A 20,689-nucleotide genomic window follows, 5' to 3' on the forward strand; every position below is an offset into this window, starting at 1 on the left:
ACTATTAAATGTAATTTTTACACAATAATAAAATTAATAAGTGCAATAAATCCAGTTTAAATCTTAACATTAACAAACAACAAATTTTCCTTTAAGCAACTTTAATAATTATTCATTTAAAATGAATTCCACAAAAACGAATAAATACGCAAACGTTGAACTCTTTTGTTTATGCTTTTCGTCATTGGGGACTTGGGTTTTCCTCCTTTAAATAAAACTAATTTGTTACTTTAATTATTCAAATATTTATTTCTAATTATCAAATCTTCCATTTATGTTGAAATAATGTTGACGTAAACTTAGGAAATATTGCGAATTGCGATACGAATTGCGACACATCGCACTGGCAAAGGTGATTAAGATTTTCCCAGATTTGGTGGCTTTGCTTATCAACATAATTAAAATCGATACTAATATTATAAAGAGGAAAGGTTTGTATGTATGTATGTATTGTTTTCACGCATAAACTACTGGACCGATTTTGATGAAAATTGGCACAGATAATCTTTAAACCCTCAGAAAGGCTACCTTTTATTGCGAAATATGTACCACGGGCATAGCCGGGGCGGACCGCTAGTATGAAATATAAAATAACCAAAAGGCAATTTTTATGTAAGTATTTCATGTACCTACAGGTAAATTAGCTTGGAGAAATTTTTGCATATGTAGTGGTGTGTATATTACTCAGATCTTAGAGCGCGTTTCCACTATATCGTTCTGGCCTATACAAAAATGTTTCGATATCCTAACATTACTATTTAATTTTATACTTATTCCTAGCAACACTTTTGTTTTCAATAAAAACAAGTTTTTATTTGAAAGAAAATGGTTTTGACTTTATAAAAAAAAATATATCATTCAATTTTACGTCCTTGAGCAAACGACAAGGCGACTACCGTGAAACAATAAAATATCGTGTCCATAATAATTTGTTTCATAATTAATATTTGACCATAATAATTACGAAACAAAACAAATAAATAAATCGTCACTTGATAGTGGAAAGTGGAAACACGCACAAAACCAGAATAAACCAGTTTACGCTGTCCGCAGGTGCCACGTGCAGTCGTTTGGTACCGTTAGAACATAAAGCACATTTCATTCAAAAATTATAATTATTATGTACGTAGTTTAATTGATAAATTTTGTATTTGTTGATTGTTGTTATTATTGTTATAATATTTGTTGAAGTGAATTACATGTCCCGCAGCCGGAGGCCCCAAATGAAAACTCAGATGTACTTAAAAACTACATTTAATAGCTAAAATGAGACTTTTACACCCATGTCTGCACGATGCAGACCGGAGTTAAAGAATGAATTTATACAGTTTAATAATTATAAAGACGTAAGCTTGGATGCTAACTAAGGGAAATCGCATCCACATTCTATTCCCGTGCGAACGGCGTATTCAGCAGTTTTGTATGAAGGCAGGGCCATAACTAGTGTTTAATTTGTGTGTAAGTGTTGTAACTTTATATTGTTAATTCAATATGGCTCCAGTGTTAAAACATGGTCGAGGCAAGCCTTTGACTTCTCAAACTAAAGAATTAAACTTTAAATGTCGTTTCTTTTTCAGGTTAGTAAATTTTTCATTTTAGTAACATTGTTAATGTAAAAGTTATATGTATGTTAAATGTGCAAATATTAAAATAAAGTCTCATCTTTTTCAGAGGAGAAACACATATAGTTTAATTTAAAATCCCTTATATATACAGGGTTACTTGTAAAACACCGGCAACCTCGCAGGACAAGATAGCTAACATCTTATGTAACAACATTTCGACTTTTGATAATTTGTTAGATTTTATTTTCATACAAAAATAAATATTCATTTAATTTTCCGTCTGAATATTATAAACTCTACGCCTCCCAAAAATTACGTAAACAAAAAGCGAACGAGAGGGGGAAGGGGGCGTCGCGTCGTCCATCCGATAATTAATAGAACATAGACTTACAAATGTAAGGAGAGTACAATAAAAGTTTAAAAAATCATTTAAAAATAATTTATTGCGTTATGCCAAAAGTCGTAGAACAAATGTTGTTACTTATGATGTTAGCTATCTTGTCCTGCGAGGTTGCTGGTGTTTTACAAGTAACCCTGTATAAAATAAAAACTAAAAATAAAATGTTGTTTTATTTTATTTGCTGACCATACACTACTACAAACGCAAAAATTTCTCCAAGCTAATTTACCTGTATCATGTTAATTGGATATTTTTTATAGTTAATATTGAAGTCTGAACATACATTTTAATACGAGTTTTCTTTCCTGTATTCGTATTCGTAATTTATAATGGGAACTTATCATATCTAATATAATAATTTATATGAATTATGAATAATAGCCAAAAAATTAGATTGGGATAGCTATAAAAAATTAAAAACTAAATCTCAGATACATTAAGGATCTTATTCGATTATATCTATTTCAATGATAAATTTCTTTTTATGACTATTCTCTCTTCTGCATTTTGCTAGACCACGATTGTTCCCATCCCACCCGAGATTCGAACCCAGGATCTCACGATTTTATGCTTTTGTGTTAACCGTTGTTCCAAGGAAACAGCTGAGCCACTGTTTAAAAAAACGATTATAAAAACCTCTAAGGAAATTAACAATAATGCTATTTCGATAACAAAATAACCCTTTGACCTATTTATTATATATTTTAATGTTTATCTTGTAAAATATAAAAAACTACTGCTATAAATAATCTGATTAGATATTTTTATTTACTGTATTGTTTTTATTTTGGTAAGTATATTATTTTATTGCATCATTTATGCTACAGACAACTAAATATAACTCAAATCAATAATTATCCATTCATATTTATTTAATAACACACAACTTGTGGTATAAAAATATAAACAATCACAGATATGGAGTTATTACGTTGTATGATTGTTATCTCTTTCTCATTTGCGTTGCTGTGATAATGTGTTTGGCAAAAAAAACAACAGTATTGCAGTTAATAAATTACCGAATCACGCTTCTTATAGATAAGGATAAATTAGTAATAATTTCCTTTAAAGTTACATCCATATACAAAAACTATACACGGTACATATTCATCTTAAGCTCTATATATCACACTTTTTCAAGCTTACGTTCCTAAAGATTATACTTTAAAACTTTGCACAAAGAGCATAATAAAAGGGGTAGTATTTAAACGAGTGACTGTAAATTAAAGTTTTAGTTATCAAAAATAATTAATTGGGGTAACAGAATTACTAAGTGAGCGACTGACTGCGAGCGATGAAAAATTAATAGATCAGCAACTAACAAACATTAATTTGTGTTACATAAAATACAAAATGAGCAGCTTCATAATATTTGAGCGACCTAATATTAATTGTTTGAGTGACAAAATTACGTCTTGTATTATATTCATTATTTGGCATATGATTTATTTATACTGAGTGGCATTATATCTTAATCGAGGTATTTCGAATAGAAAAATAACTTTGAAAAATACTATAATGGACAGAGTAGGTACTATCAGTTCAATTTGTTTTTGAAAGTTTTATCAAATAACTGTTTGAACAATTTATTCTAGTGTTTTTAGTCGCTCTAGATGAGCGTAATTTAGTCGCTCACTTAGTAATCTATTCGCTCAACTAGTAATTTAGTCGCTCATATAGTAATGTTATCACACAGTTAGAATTCTAATATATCAAATGGATTAATCGCAATCCTCCTTTAGTACGCTCAATCTGTATTTTATTATCAACTAATATTCGTTGCTTGTTTAGTTTATTTGTTGATTACTTAAATTCATACCGCTCAAGTTATTAAATCAGTATCTCATAATCAGTCGCTCACTTTATTTTCAGTCGCTCGTTTTATTATTCCCCTAATAAAAGGGCTTCAGAGTAGAGGATTGTGAAAGTCGCCGTCGTAGCACAGATAAATAGTAACTTTCGTAGCCCGTAGGTGGCGCTTTCAGTCGTTTGAACCAAAGTTTGGTATAAAAATTGCAGTTTTTCGTAGACGGATGTTATAGAACTCAGATAAAAAGGATAAAAATAACTTTCGTCGCTTACTTATAAGTCTTAGTATTTTTGTTCGAAATTAATAGATAAATATATCTAAACTACATAGTTACATTTATTTTATAACCTTTCTAATCTACTCAAATCATAATTATTAATCAATCAAATTATTTATCTGATATTGGTGGCACACGTGAAAGGGTGTGTCCTTGTTATTTAGATTTATATGGGTGTATCAGTTGCTCATGAATAAATGATTTGACGTATAGCCGATATCGATATGTTTTATTATTTAACTGTATATACCTAACGTGACGCCTCTTGTATTATTGTTATATTTTTGTATCTCGAGTAGTTTTTGTACATATGCGCTTTATTCTTATTAAATAATTTCTAGTGAAATCAAGACTTTATCACACTATTTAGTTAATTTTATTAAGAATTTTCGAACATAACACAATAGCATGACCTTAAATTAAACACCCTAAGTATAACTTACATACTTATATTATGAGAAAATAAAAATCTTTAAGACCCTGGATAGTTGATAGTCCCTTTGAATAAACATACCCTTAGCTGCTGCCTGCTACCCTGGCTACCCTTGTTTTAATGTGTTCGTATCACACTAGATGACACCACACGCGTTTTGCAGAATCTCCATCACGCTATAGAAGTTTTTTTCAAAGCACTGATATTTGCGCTCTAACATAGCGAAAGCATACTTACCTGGCGTAGGGGATACCGTGATCAGGAAGGCGGTTCCCCCAGAGCGAGGCCTCGCCATTGCACTGCGGCGGGGTTGACCTCTGCGATTACCCCTAATGTGGGTAACTCGGACGTATAATTTTTGGTAGTGGGGACTGCGTACGCGCCGTCCCCCCATAATTCATAGCAAATATAAATAAGTCATTTCAGTACATAGTTATGTAGAGAGATTTTTTATGTAATACTAACTAATTACTATTTACTACTATGCCTGCGAAAGATGGTTAAATAATTCAACTTGGACACTTCTAATATTAGTATTATTGTAAAAATTATGTGTTCTTGAGGTCAGTACCCTGTAATGGTGATAAATGATTATTATTACATAGATAATACGAATTGCGTTAATTTAACAATGAGATTGTAACGTCAAGATAATCGAAGTACCAATGAGGTCGAGGCTGTGCTCGTTGCGCGCGAAAAAAAACCCGCGTTTTTATTATTACATCGAGATTATAGACAACAGAGAGACAAAGTTAAAACGCAATTCAAGATATCACAAAGTACCTATAGTATTGTTTATAAATTTTAATGCAAATTATTATTATTTTACGTTTTAGAGCATGATAATGTTTTCCTTTTTATATCTTTACGTCGCGTACGTATCCTACTCTTTAAGAATTCTTAGTAAGTATGATAATATATAGGTATTAGGTAATTTACGTTTGTAAGTTATTCAATAATGTATGTACTGACTTCTGAAGTTACATAAATCGCAGTAGTTTTATTAATTATTGCTTTGACGTAAAAAGGTCCTAAATTATTCTAAAAATATATGATTGACGTTTCTGCATCACCGACCTTAGATAAGAGTGAAGCATCGACCACACATGGAGTGAAGATTATACTGATGCTTGTAAGTTATTTTGTGAATGAAATGAAGTTGTATCAATGACGAATTTACTAGTAGATTGGGTAGACTGAATCCCTGGATATTTTTTTAAGCATTTTATATTTTACAGAAGTAAATGTAAAAGACGTAGTAGGTAATAGTGCGCTTCTTCCATTTTCTTCTCTTCTGAATTCGAACTTCTAATCGTAAAATGAGTAACGGGATTATCATAACAATACTATCAACAACGTATGTACCAATTTGGCTGCCAATATGTAAACCGTTTTTCAGTGCAATTATAGCTTATATAAACCGTCAAGGGAAAACGAGTCTGAAGACTGAAGGTATTTCTAGGGCAACATATTCGGCAAATATGAGCTTTTTTTCAATAAAACCCTTCTTCGTCGAATACTAATCAACAGTGAAATGATAGGGAAAAAATAAAACTTCACATTTATAATGTCTTACTTTAAATTTATTGCTGACACTAACAGTCCAGTTCAGTGACCCCGCATGAACTGTATTTTGGTGTACGACCCACATTACAAAATATATCCTAACAGAATATTTACAAATTACCTTAATGTAAAATAAATAACCAATTTCTTCTATTAACCGAGTAGAAAAGGCCAACAAACAGTCGATGTCGCATACGATGCCCATTCTCGATATTACGTACGATACTTATTCATTGTACTTACCTTTTATTATTGCTCCAAACACACTTAGGTATTGTGCACTCTATATCCTATCAAAACGAAACTTTCCCGCCTTTTCCTTTCTTACACATCGAATGCTTGTCAGACCAAAATACAGCTAATTTACAAAAAACAAAATCAAAACGTGAAAATTGTTGTTTTGAAATACGAGATCATTGTTTTATATGCATTAAATTATACGCAAATAATTTAAATACAATTCTTAAATGAACACAGCTGGTGTGATTCCTTCACAAGACACACAACAATTTGTACATAATATTTACTTTCGTATAGGTCTACCAGAATCTGATGGCATATTTATATTTACGAAATAAAAGATTTTCATATGGCAATTTTATTTGACAACTATCAAGTTGTTTGTCAAATTATTTGTCTTCTTTGCAATTGATGCATATTTTTTAAGATTTTGTCTAAAAAATCTTCGAAAATGTCGAAAAAGCCGCTGCGATCACAAGCAAGAGGTGTTGTTTATAATGTGGATAGTAAAACATTCGATGAAGAAGGGTCAAACGCATCACAATTTTCAATTTTGAATATTTTATTGGTAAATTGGACTTACCCGTTTTGATACTTAAAATTAAAAATATTATAAGTAGGTAAATAATATTGTTGGTTAATTACAATATAATTTTATGAAAACTTATTACAGGAGTTTCCAATACGGCTATTCGTCAAGTCCAAGCTGTCCAAGTCAATTTTATAATGTGTGTATCTTTAATACTTACGTAAATAAACAAAGTTTTATTTTATTTATATTTTATTTTATAAAAAATATTAGCAATCTAGTTTTGATCTGCATTATCATTACATCCATATTTTTACATGGCATAATGATAATCTAAGAATATACTACTCTCTACCGAGAGATGATAATGAATATACAAATATGTATAGGTATGTGTAAATAATAATATGTGTTACATAGATAAAAGTAATATGTATATTATACATGTAAGTATGTACCTACATAATATTAAGTGGATATCTCATTATTAAGTACAGTATTGTTCACTTATGTAATGTGACTAATGATGTTGAGGACAAAATAAAAAATAAGCAGTATCAAGATCGTTCAGTCCATTTTCCCTAGGGTTGCACACTCAAAATTTTGATTTCCCAATTTGCCATCAGATTCTGGTTTACCTATATTCAAGCATCCACCATGGACAAGAGAACCAACCTTTTTTAACCTGCATTCTTGTCTCTGATCCATGTTCGATATTTGAATTAGTAACAATATTAACAACTTGTAGATTGCACGCGTGTTATTTAAAACAAAATAAAGTTGATGATTTTTTTTTTAATAATCACAGTATACTTTCCGATCTAATTGGCGTCACAAATACAGTCTTTTCAGTTAATTTTTAATACAAGGGTGGAAATATTTAGAATTTAAGTTTTAAGATTTATGACAGTGCCTTTTTTAAATTTATTTTGCATTAACATCATACATTTAATTTAAACATATAAACAAAAGTTATTACATATAATGTTTAATAGACATTTTCTGTCACAAAAAATAAAGCAAGAATAGAAAAAAAATGTTGTGTGGTTTTATGAAAGCACGGTAAAAGTGAAACTGTTCGAACGGTTCCGAACACTGCTTTGTGTAGCGCATGTCGCGTGACGGTCGGCTGCCGAGTAGGTATACCTACTCGGCAGCCGCGATACACGCGACATGCGCTACACAGACCAAAAAGTTTGAGACGATGTAATAAAAGTTTCACTTTAATAAAAAAATTATTACGTTCTTTGCGAATCATGTTATTGTTACTTTTGACGTATATTATACGTTATTATCCTTAAAGGAGGATAATTATTTTACTGAAATAAGAAAAACTTTTCAACTCGAAAATTGGCAGTGATGTTAAGGTCAGTTATAGCTTAGATCTTAGTATAATTTCGCTAATAAGGATACTACTGCCCCACTACTGCCAAAAAATTAAAAAAAAATTGACTGAAATGAACAAAAATTGCTGTGTATAAAAATTAGAATCAATTGATTTAAATTATGTGAACATCGGAAGAAGTACTACTAAGAAATTTTCTAAAAATACAAGTTTATTCGTATTTAAACTTTTTTTTTATATTAATGACGTCAACCCGAGGAAGACTTGCATTTGTACAATAACGACCAAAGTTTTTGACTGTTTTTTTTCAATATACAGATAATTTTTTTTTTAATTCACGAGTATTTAATCCATTTAAAAAATCAAACATTTTCTAGAACTATCTGACATTGAAAAAACGCGCCAAAGTATAATAATTTGCAATTACGTATTAAAAAATCATACAGGTACTTTAAATTGAAAATGTGTGAAAAAAATACAAGAAAATATTATAATCCATTGCAAATGTAATATAATTAAAAATAATTCTACATATTCTATAAAAAATACATAAATAAAATTAAATCTAGATAATACAAGAATTTATTCACTCTGTAAAATGACAGTCGGGGAAATATGAGTCGAAAGATTTGAGGCTTCGATGAAATAACAGTATACCACAAAATAGGTAACTTTTTTTTGAGCCAATCATTTTTTTAAATAAATTTGAACTAATCAATTAATACCATCTTCAAATAATAAAATGAATTTACCATTAATGTCAGAGCACTTATTAATAATTATAAAACTTAAAATGTAGATAATAAAATCAGAATCATTATAATCAATTTTATGAATCATGTCAAAAAATTGTAATATTATATAGTTTAAACAATAGGCTTTTTATACTGGCAATCATTACAACAAAGCTGACGCGGAAAATGTAAAAAAAAACGAGTTCATAAAATAGAAAAGGATAAAAATTTACGTTTATCTCATTACGGCATTAAAAGTCATCCTATCTAATAAATTACCGAACGAAAACGCGAAAAATAAATAAATTGAAATGATATTGAAATTGCAATTAATGTCAAAAATAATCGTATCACAGATCAAATATGTCAAATAATTAAAAAAAAATATTAATCATTGCTGTCATTTCCAGAGTTCATTGTGGACATAACGTGCATTGTTATTGTGTTAAATAGCTTGAAAAAAGTTAAATCCTTGAGCCCAATTTTTTTTTTCTTAACCAACTGTATGATAGTGACTCTGCAACTTAAGCGGGAAACCAAAATATGTACTTATAAAGCTTGTATGTTATCTCTTATAATATTTTTTCTGTTCTTTTTTTTATATGCTCTGTGTCATAATAACTTCTATTTGAGCTATGAAGAACATAAAATAATATGTACGTGTTTAACTCAAAGATACTCACAAAAACGTCTTAGTTGAATATCTCTTTCCCACTACATTAAAAAAAGCTTCAATTGATATTTAGCTCTATAGCATAAAAATGCTTTATTAAAAAAAAAGTATAGAAAAAATCTGACTTTTTGTCAAAAAGGTTACATTTTAACACAATAACACTGCACACTTCTGTAACTGAATCATAAACCCAACAATGTGCATACTGCACAAAAATTGCACATATATGTTATAACAAAAAAAATAATCTTACCACGAAAAATTAGTTTAATTAAAGCTAACAAATTAAATAAGCGGGGTACCTTTACCGAAATGCCCATTAGTAATTTCCCTAAATACTTATTATACAATTTAACGGTGGCATAAGGGTTGGTCTTAACTGTGATAATTATGACGATAACTGGATTTTTTATATATTTTTAACTTGATTATTCTGTGTGTAATTAAAATAATCATTTCTATAATTTTACGACTCGGGTTTAATATACAGACTCCCATATAATAGACAAATAATTTTAAATGTAAGATATGTTCCTATATTTTTATGCTTACCTTTATTTACACTGAAATTGAGGTGTAAAAAATGACATTATAAATACCCTTTCGGTACGGAACCCTAAAATCAGTTATCACTATTAGAACAACAGTAAGACACCCTTGCACAACCGCGCACGACAGAATGAAAAGACCGCGAGATGGCACATGAACAACTCCTTTAGTTTTATCTGTTATAGTCTATTTACACCATTAAAAAATAAGAGGTATGTCCTGCCGTGCAATCAATAAACAAACATGTACACACTTGGTCCTGTATTTACACGATAAAATTTAAAAATTTAACTAGCTATGTACATAGAGCGCGAGATCTGTACAGTACGAGATCCCACAGTAGGATTAGTGGGTTCAGTTTTTTTGCTAAAAACAAAAAATTTTATGTATACTTAAATCGACTAGGTTGCCAGTCAAAACTAACAAGTGAACGAAATGTTTCCGAAAAATTGATTAGAATTTTTGAAGTGAAACTTCTTTACCGGGGTTGGAAAAAAATTTAGTGTAATTTATTTTTTCGTTACGCGTGACATTGTTTCGTTACGCGCCATCTTATTCTTAATCCAACCACGCGTGATTCGACGTATTTCTGTAAAGTACAAAGTGCATATAGTAAATTATTTTTTGAAAAATAAGGTCATAAAGAAGTTTCACTTCTTACGTGTGTACTAGTACACGCACACATTTTTTTTATTAAAAATGCTTGTGGCCAAATTTTAACTGGCAACCTAGTCGATATATTCTCCTAATTATAAATATACATAAAATTTTGGTTTTAGCAAAAAATACTATGAACGCACTAATCCTGTGGGATCTTAGACGTACTAGTCTAAGATCCCACAGGATACGCCTACGCCTCAGTAGCGACGGGCTCCCGCGCGTGGTGTATCTTCACATGCTTATTGTGGTTCGACTTGTTGCTTGAAGTCTTGCCGCAAATGTTGCAGGCGAACGGTCGCACGCCACTATGCACCTTAAATAAAAAAAAAAACATTTATTGATCAATTTGTGGGTTAGGTACAAACATGTAACATTTGGACCCCAAACTAGGACCTGTATTTTGGGGTCCACCTTCCTTAATGACATAATAATAACAAAACTATAGCATAATATTAACTTAAATAATGATTTAGGTAATTTAGCTATTTTTGAAGTGAAACTTCTTTATCGGGGTTGGACAAAAATTTAGTGTAACATTTTTGCGTTACGCCGTACGCGTGACATTTTTGCGTTATGCCGTACGCGTGACATTTTTGCGTTACGCCATACTCGTGACATTTTTAAGGTCATAAAGAAGTTTCACTTCTTACGTGTGTACACTAGTACACGCACACATTTTTTATACATAATAATACAATACCTTCATGTGCTCCGACAGGTAGTAGCTGCGGTGGAAGGATTTGCCGCACTCGGGCACTTTGCACACGTACTTCTTGGCCGTTTCGTGCTCGCGCACGTGCCGCTGGCAGTTGTACTTGCGTATGAACTGACAGCCGCAGTAGTTGCACGTGTACGGGCGTACGGACTTGTGCGCGTTCATGTGCGCCACGTACTCCGCGTGCCGTACGAACGCGCCCTTGCACAGCGCGCACTTGTACGGTTTCGCCGAGCGGCTCGTGTGCGTCCAGCGGTGCAGTTTGAGGTTCCACTTGGTGGTGAACGCCTTGTTGCAGATGATGCAGGGGTACGGCCGCTTGCCGCTGTGCGTCAGTAAGTGCGCGCGCAGGTTCGTGCGCAGGTATACCTGGGGGAGATTTGTGTGAATTAAATATGCGATAGAATCCGGCTCGAAGGACCATAAAACAATAATAGTAGACTTCGTATCATTTTAAAATCATCACAGTCAATGAATGATTTATTACATTATTATACACATAAATAGTCTTATTTTAATAAGCTTTTACATTTAAAAAAATAGTGTGCGCGCCGAAGGCTCTTCTTCTTAAACTGAGCCTTTCACCTTAGAGCGTAACAGATTAGCCTACCTTAATACTCACGAAAAATGTTTGTGCAGCGCACCAAGATGACTTTTTTCTTCAAATAAGCATATCGACTACCTGGATCAAATCCTATAGTGAAAAAAGAAAGTGTATTTGTTTTGCCACGTAGCCGCGTGCACGAACTTGTCGCTGCAGGGGGCAGGGGGCGGGGGGCGGGGGGCACGCACCTGCTTGCACACGGGGCACGTGACGTTGTCCACCTTGCCCCGCAGCCGGGGGGACAGGTAGTACTCGTTGTGCGTGCGGCGCACGTGGCGCGTGAGCGACGCCGCGTGCACGAACTTGTCGCTGCAGGGGGCACGCACCTGCTTGCACACGGGGCACGTGACGTTGTCCACCTTGCCCCGCAGCCGGGGGGACAGGTAGTACTCGTTGTGCGTGCGGCGCACGTGGCGCGTGAGCGACGCCGCGTGCACGAACTTGTCGCTGCAGTAGGCGCAGGCCTTGGGCCGGCCGTCGTGCGTCTCGCGGTGCCAGTGCAGCTTGGCGCGCGAGTGGAACACGGCGCCGCACTGGCAGATGTAGTCGCGCACCTTCGCCTTCTTGTTCAGGTGGTGACGGTCCCTGCAACGGATGCGTACGGGACAAGTTTAGAATATAACTAGATTTCCGCCCGCGGCTTCGTTTTCAAACGAAAACCTACATAGTTCCCGATCCCGTGGGATTTCCAGGATAAAACCTATCCTATGTGTTAATCCAAGTTACCCTGTATATGTATACTAAATTTCATTGTAATCGGTTCAGTAGTATTTGCGTGAAAGAGTAACAAACACACACACACACACACAACCTCACAAACTTTCGCATTTATAATATTAGTAGGATTGGATATCTTTATTGTAGAACAAAAAATATGTTTTTGCCGTGTTATGAAGAAATACAAATATGCTATGCTAATTACTCGTTAAAAATGTCGCTTTCAAATAGTGAAAAAATAAATATTAAAATCGATCGATTAATTTTTTGGCGAAAAATCGAAATAACAACAAAAAAAATCTTGCCTCTTGAAAATATGTACTACGACTACGACTTTCTTTTGTGAAATAAAAAAAAATACTTTTATTGTATTATTTTATAAGTACCTAAATCTACATACACATGCTAAAATGAATGTCCAACCGGACAATACTAATCAAAACAACGTTATCCTCTCTTTATGTAGTTTAATTGAGTTTTGTAACCTTTTAATGTTGTGAGAACCAAATAAAGATGATTTTATTTTTATTTTATTTTTTTAAACACACTGACCTATGCTGCACCATATTCGAGTATCTCCGGAAGGTGTCATCGCAAACCGTACACTTGACGGGCGCGTGGCCCGTGTGCACGTTGCGATGCTCGTTCAGCTTCTGCCGGGTGATGAAACGCTTTTGGCATATTTCGCACCTGGAAGGAATTTCTACTGTTTAAAGATGGCGTGTTGTAATTAAAAATATTTATTTAATATTAGAAATTTAAGTGGACTGACAAAAACAGCTAAAAATAAGGTTTCTTAAAAGTGGCCAAATATAGTTGGATTTTTTTTTATTATCAGTGGACTGACAAATATTATAGTTATTTATTACATACAATAAAGTAGGCATAAAAGAGCGGTTAGATTGGATTTAATTATGTGAGTACCAAAGTAGTGATCCAAATTTGGACTAGCCAATACACAGGTTATTTTTTTATCTTTTTTAAGGGTAAATAAAAAATTTCAAAATTTCTAATTCAAAAATATAGTGCACTTAAAAAAACCAAAATAAAAAGCTTTAATAAAATCGTGTATCACATTTCTACAACACCAATACAAATATAAGACAACCCTTCCAAGACGTACGCCAAACTCACTTATAATTCTTTATCCCGAGATGTGTCTTGATGTGCAGCGCCAGGTTGGCACGTCTGTAGAAGCATTTTCCACACGTCTGACACTCGAGCGGATGTATCTTGAGATGGTTGTTGAAGTCTACATCGTTCCCTTGGTCGACTTTACACGTGGGACACACGAAATTCCTTTTCTTCTTCTTTTCGCGTTTTATGAGCCCTCGGAGTTCCGGCTTCGATTCTGTTAATGGGTCGTACGCTTGTAGCATCGTAGTGGCGACCGATTCTTTTGAGTCGTATAGAAGATTTCCTGAAAAGTGTTAAAATGACACACTTAAAAAAAATCATATAACAAGGAATTTATAGGTTTAAAAATGGAAGACCATTTTTTTGTTATGAAAATGTAAATTTAAGATACTTTAAACTATTTTTTGTAATTAACAAAAATTTGTTTGATATTTAGTTTTATAGCAATCAAAATATGCTTTATAAATGAAGCGTAAGCGCATTCTGCTACATGATGGATTTTTTTTTTAACTAACACTAGCTTGTTGATTATTAAAATCAAACAAACCTGCCAATACACCTTCATCTGGCTTCTCCTCCTTCTTAATCGCTCTAGAAGTGACAACCCGACCGTGTGAGTACGAGGCATTGCAGTGTGAACGCAGCTCTTTGAGCGTCGGGAACTTAAGGCCACACTGTGTGCATGTATGCAACCGTGTTTTTGTGAATAACGCGTCTTCCTCCCTGTAAAAGTAATTATTTTATTACTTAACAATGTTAATATGCATAAAATGCTTGTGTCACAAATAAATTGACAATTTTCCTGAAATTGTTTGTTAATATGTATTTGGTAAGTCTATATGTAAAAGAATAATAAGTGAGAAGAAGTATAATTTTTATCATAAAAGCTATACTATAAACTAGGAGAAACCAGTAAGAAAATTTAAAACAATAATAATGAAATAATATGTATAACCAATTGAACAAATTTTTTTGCTATATATATGTATTCAAATTTTTTTATTTTTTGCATTATAACAATCCCCACTATACATGACAATCAATACACTATAATGCATTACGTGATACGCGTGTAAAACGTGTTCTTCACGTAGTGTCAATAAAGTAAACATAAACATTTTACAATTATTATTAAAATAACTTACAAATTGTCCCTTTTCTCAGTGGTGTCAATGTCGGAGCCATCTGACACCCAACTCTCGCGCGCTATTAGATCGTAGGGTTCGGCTGGTGTCACCTCTGGATACATCTGTAATACACAGGGTACAACTAAAAAAAAAATTAATGCCCCGCATCATGAGAAAAAAGGTCACAACACCAATTCACTGTAAGGGTAGTCGTACACGGACCGCTTCAAGCAGTTGAGGCCGACGGCTTGAAGCCGCGACCGCGCGGAGAACTATGGACATTCATTCACTGCCGTACACGGACTGCTCGAGCCGTCGCGACCGCTTCAAGCCGTTAACTGCGCGGTTTGTAGCGACAGCTCGAGCAGTCAACGACGGACCGCTCGAGCAGCCCGTGTACGTCGCTCAGCCGTTAACTGCTCGAGCTGCCCGTGTACAGCCGCTCTAAGAGTATAGCTTGACCGCAACCGCTGTACCGCGCCCTAGGTATGTGCGGTGAGGCGGGGACCGGGTAAGAAAGCACGAGTTAGAAGTTAGAAAGAAACGGATCGGTCGGTACTCTACCCCGCCTCGCCGCGCACATACCTAAGGCGCGGTACTGCGGTTGCGGTCAAACTATAGTAATTATTTTTTTAGGGCATCCGAAACAATGTCAAGGTGATATAAAAACTGCTGTAAAAAGTTAACATGCATTTACATTCCTTGTAAATGTTAATTAACAAATTGTGACTAATTTCTCAGCTGCTTTTTTGGTTAAACAATTATGGTATATCTTTATATATCCTTAAATGCTCAAATACTTTTCTTGTTAAGTATTATTAAAAGTAAAATAAATTGCTAGAAAGATTCTGAAAATTTGATTATTAACAAATAGATTATTTAAGATAAGAATATACAGCCACGGTAATTTTATGCTCATAGATTTTTATACAATACCTAATGTAGAATAAAAAGAATCTTGATAGAAAAAAACCTTTTAACTTTATCACAAAGAAAGACCAAGCAGTAAAACAAAAATGTGAAATATAACTTGCTAAACCACATGGAATGGCATGGGAGATTTCTTTTTTTTTTAATACCCCAGCCACACGACTCGACGAGTGGTATGGGAAGTGACGAGGGAAGTAGGCAGGGACGTAGTGTGGCCACGTTACTCGTCATGCCACTCGTCGTGCTCATCGTCCTGCTCACTGCTCCCTATTTTGTCGGCTTTTGCGCGCGAGTCAAAGGACCGGCAAATGGCAATACGAGTGCGAATTAGGGATGGGCGTCATGGAATCAACGGACTAGTTAAATTAACCGTCTATATGTACACTCAACGATTCGACTAGTCCATTGCTCACCAATGCACTAGTTGAATTCAACGGCTAAACAGTCTTATTGATAAGAATAAATTCTTTTCTTAAAAATTTTTAAAGAAATATATTTTTGGTTTACAAGACCAATGTTTTGAATTTAAACTATAAAAACAAACGATAATAAGTTTTTTAGTAATCCTTTTTTTATTGAGTATAATTTTTGTAAGAAAGCATAAACATTTATTAATTGTTTTATTGAGATTAGAATTTATTGTTTTAAGAATTTATTTAATAATAGTTATTTATTTTACACATGGACTAGTCGAAGATTTTAACTAGTTGAACGACTAGTTGATGAACGACATTTAACGATCTAGTCTCGTTGATGAAAAATACGTCGACGACCCATCCCTAGTGAAGAGCGTCGCGATTAATCGCGCGAGTAGAGCAGTGTGTGGCCAGACGGCAATATCTAGGCGAGCAGCAGCGCGATGAGCAGGACGAGGAGCAGGACGAGTAGCAGGACGAGTAGCATAGTGTGGCTGGGGTATAAGGTAACAGATAATATAAAACATGCTTACCCCACTCCAAGGAGATTCCATATCGCCATTGCTCTCTTGACCACTCAACTCGCCCCTAGGTGGCATTCGCTCATCAGTACAGATGTTCAAAGGTGGCTCCTCTTCACTACGGCTTTCAGTTAACAAATCAACTTTACTATCTCGCTCAACCCTATTTACAGTATCTATATGCTCACTCTCACCTACGTCGTAATCCATATTGCTCTCAGCGATTTTATAACTCTCGTGAATAAAATTTGGTAGGACAAATTCATTTTCCTTTTGCGATGGTTCACCCCAAACATGATACATATCCTCCCTGCCCTTGCTCAAATTGGACTCTTTATCTACATCAAAACTCTCCACACGGTCAGGTGTAAAATAATCTGCATAAATGTTATCTCCAAAATAATTATCATTCATCATATTTACAAATTGTTTGTTTTTTGATGCAGTTTCTAAGTCCAAGAGTTCCCTGTGGTTCGAGTCATCATCAAAGTCAGCAGCCCCCATATTGCCATATGTAATTACATTGATTGGACGTAAACTTTCTAGAGGAGTAAGGTCACGATTAGACCTATCCATGTCATTAGTAAATTCGTTACTTGAATTTGCTTCCTCTTTAATGTGCACTAAATCAATTGTGGTAGTATAATTATTGGAATGGCTTATTGTAGACGGTGCTATGGGTTCAATATCCATAGACTGTTCCTCTGTGTCTGCATCAAATTCCTTTTTATTATCATTAATTTCTGTTTTTCCAACAGTTAAAGGAATATCAACTATCTCTTTAACATTTTGAAAATTTGGGGGTTTGTCACCAAAAAAATTCTCTGCCTTGGTCGATGATGATGATGGTTGAGGATCTGTCTCAGATTGAATGGGTTTAAGATTTTTTATTTTTAAAACTTTTTTGTGCTTTTTTACAAATATATTGTTGAGTCTTAATGGAAAGTTTTTTGGTTTTGTGGCCTTCTTATTCTCACTGTTAGTACTTGAGTCATTATTTTCAATACTCTCTGTTCTTGGCACAGGTGAAGGTTGGGGTTTAGGTGACGGAGTGCCATTTTTTGCAGCAAGCTCTTGCTTTGAAGTTGATCCAGATTTAGGTGATAGCGATTCAATATTAACTGAAGCTTTTCGTTTAGCAGGTACAACATAATCATTTTCTGCTTCATTTTTAGAACAGTTCTCTGGTTTAGGTGATGGTTCACTTTTAGTTATTGGTGAGCAACGATCCATGGAATTCTCTCCATGGTCTAACAATTCACTACAAGGTGAAATAGAAGGCTTTTCATTACATATAAGATCAGGCACAGGACAACTATCAGAAAATTCTATGTCAAGTTTTACAGTAGTTTGTTTTACTGTAAATTCTTTACATGTTTGAGGATTGCCAACATTCTTTATCACAGAAAAGCTATGTGGAGCTCCATTGTCCCCACTCGAATTTGATGCCTGAGTACAGTCATCTGATATGTTTGAAGGCTTTTCATCTAAATCTGGTAGAATTTTTTCTGGTGAAGACGGACGCTGGATGTAACCAGAATCACCAGGTCCCGTTAAATCCATGACTGTATTGATCATGTTTTTATGATGCTGTACTGGAACTTCAACTTTAATATTGCTTAGAATTTTTAACCCTTTACAAGGCCCTGCAGTTGAGATTTTTGTTTCAGATGTGTCTGTGTCTATAGCTTTCTGAGAATTACTCTCAGATTGTAAGGACAATGTGTCTGCACTTGTTTTGGGAATTTCTACTTCATTTGTTGACAACATAGGACTTACTTCAATAATTAAAGTTTTATTAGCATCATTAACTATATTAGGTATGGATTTATCCATTGCATTTGGTAAATGGGCCAAATTATTACCAAACATAGGTGGATTACAAGGCTTAGGTATTAAAGGTGGTGGAGTGTTATACATACATGATGCGTTTCCAAATTGATCTACAACCATCACATTTTGATACATTGAACTACTCTGCGCCATATTTTCCTGTGTGCTCAGCATATGAGGCATGTTTGAAATATATGGTTTACCATCCATATTGTGCACCATCTCTCTATAAATTATTTGAGAATTTTGTGTGACAACAGTTGTACCAGAGGAAAGACTGTCGGCAGACATTTGGTTGAATTGAGTAGGCATAGGTCCCCCTACTTTTGGTTCTAACATGTCAGGAACAGGCATATTTCCAGCCATCATCATATTGGTTTGAACATTCTTTTGCATAAAAGATGGAGCAGCAGACATCATTACTGGATATGGTTTAACATTTGGAGTTATGTAACGTAGCCCTCCTATATTTTTCATTAACATGTTATTTTGCTTTGGGACCAATTTAACTATATTATTAGCCCTTTTATTGTGAGGCGTTAGCATAGTTGGCGGCATTTTCATAGTAGGTCCTATAACAGGGAGGTTATATGGAAAAAGAGGGTTACTATTATCTACTACGCTATAATCTGTGCTACGTGAATATTTTATCTCTGGATCATCTTGACTATCAGGATAGAATGGAAACTGTGTGTTAAAGTCAGCTTGAGGTGGTTCCACATTGGTTGTATATACTGGTGCTGACTTGGTTGATTTCACTGCACACTCAGAAAATTCCCCACAGCTGCTGACAGCATTATTGTCAAAATTAATACCACCAATTCTTATATCAGGAGTGACATTCCGTGAAATATTGGAAGATGATGATGATTTATTTCTACTAGGTGTTCTCCTCCAGTAACCACTTTCTGCGCTACGGCGAGATGACGACCATCTGACACTGTCATCAGTTACAGGTGTTCTACTTCTGAATGAACGTTCCGATGTTGAAGGTGTTGGAGTTCTGCTTCCAACATTTTTTGCAGACAAACTGCAAAGTGCTTTAATCACTTGATCTTTAGGATGTGTATCCAAGTGAGACTCCAAAGACATCCCACTGTGCAGAAACAGAGTACAAACGGGACATTGCACTCTTTGATCCATCTTGCCTTTCAATTCAATAACAAATATTTACAAATATCACGACGCGCAGGATACCCCTGGCGATACGTGAAATGTTATTTAGTCCAATGCGCACTCGGACAGAAGCACCACTTCGTGCGGTGCCTGTCACGTATATTTTTACAGTAAACACACAAGACGAACGGCCAACAATACATATCTTCAATTCAACTCTCTTTATTGATCTGTTGGATAAAAAAATCTATATAAGCATTAAAATATATAAACTCACATCTGAACGACCCAAAAACTTGTTACACTCACATTCAAAGGACAAAAGAATACAAAAATGTAAGATAAAGGCCATTGAAACATAAAAAATCGAAAGCAAGAAATTAATATGACCCTACAATAAACACGAGACCACCACTTACCACGTTATAATTCTTGTCAAGTATATTCCATTACATTTATATTACAATAATATATCCTTTATTTATTAACAACTACACGTATTCTAAAAATATTTCCAAATAGTCCGACATATTGCGATATTTAAAGACGTCTTGTATCTCGATCAAAAACCTCTATACATACCACAGACTGTATAAATTATAGTTGTATTTTGAAATGGGTATGCAGCATGTATAAAATAATAACCTAGGTCATTGCCATTTTGATATTTTGTCCGAGTTCTTACTTACAAAAAATAGAGATACTTAGTGCATATTTATTGTGATATTTATGATTCAAGCAATTGAAAATTTAATTAATTATCTTTATTCCGAAGGTATTTTAAATAATATG

The 20,689-nt window shown here is 34.1% G+C and overlaps 1 protein-coding gene and 1 non-coding gene across 3 annotated transcripts; one reads left to right on the forward strand and one right to left on the reverse strand.

Annotated features, from left to right (window-relative positions):
* The first annotated feature begins 4,714 nt into the window (after nucleotides 1-4,714).
* On the forward strand, nucleotides 4,715-4,876 carry LOC149488256 (U1 spliceosomal RNA). The gene has a single exon (XR_016315670.1). It is a non-coding gene; the product is annotated as a U1 spliceosomal RNA (small nuclear RNA).
* A 6,089-nt stretch (nucleotides 4,877-10,965) lies between these two features.
* On the reverse strand, nucleotides 10,966-20,477 carry LOC149488257 (uncharacterized). Of its 2 annotated transcripts, none has more exons than XM_089695415.1 (9): nucleotides 20,317-20,477; nucleotides 16,961-20,127; nucleotides 15,100-15,203; nucleotides 14,514-14,677; nucleotides 13,952-14,237; nucleotides 13,370-13,507; nucleotides 12,289-12,685; nucleotides 11,482-11,865; nucleotides 10,966-11,094 (listed from the first exon to the last, which is right to left on the reverse strand). In XM_089695415.1, exons 2-9 carry the CDS (start codon nucleotides 19,922-19,924, stop codon nucleotides 10,972-10,974), a joined length of 4,560 nt encoding a protein of 1,519 aa, XP_089551541.1. In that variant the 5' UTR covers nucleotides 19,925-20,127; nucleotides 20,317-20,477; the 3' UTR covers nucleotides 10,966-10,971. The 2 variants fall into 2 exon arrangements, with proteins under 2 accessions (XP_089551541.1, XP_089551540.1); XM_089695414.1 differs by having other exon boundaries at nucleotides 14,502-14,677; nucleotides 20,317-20,476.
* Between the last annotated feature and the right edge of the window lie 212 nt (nucleotides 20,478-20,689).

Source organism: Colias philodice, chromosome 5, assembly GCF_061535455.1.
Source record: "Colias philodice isolate Cphi_HAF_F1 chromosome 5, ilColPhil1 Martin Lab GWU primary, whole genome shotgun sequence".
Taxonomy (NCBI): Eukaryota; Metazoa; Arthropoda; class Insecta; order Lepidoptera; family Pieridae; genus Colias; species Colias philodice.

What these genes read in the sequence shown, in the direction of transcription:
- LOC149488257 (XM_089695414.1), bottom strand. Translation starts at nt 19,924, where the DNA reads ATGGATCAAAGAGTGCAATGTCCCGTTTGTACTCTGTTTCTGCACAGT. An exon ending in ACTGAGAAAAGGGACAATTT is followed by an intron (nt 14,678 to 15,099) that starts GTAAGTTATTTT and finishes TTACTTTTACAG; the next exon opens with GGAGGAAGACGCGTTATTCA. An exon ending in CGTGCCCCGTGTGCAAGCAG is followed by an intron (nt 11,866 to 12,288) that starts GTGCGTGCCCCC and finishes AATCTCCCCCAG; the next exon opens with GTATACCTGCGCACGAACCT.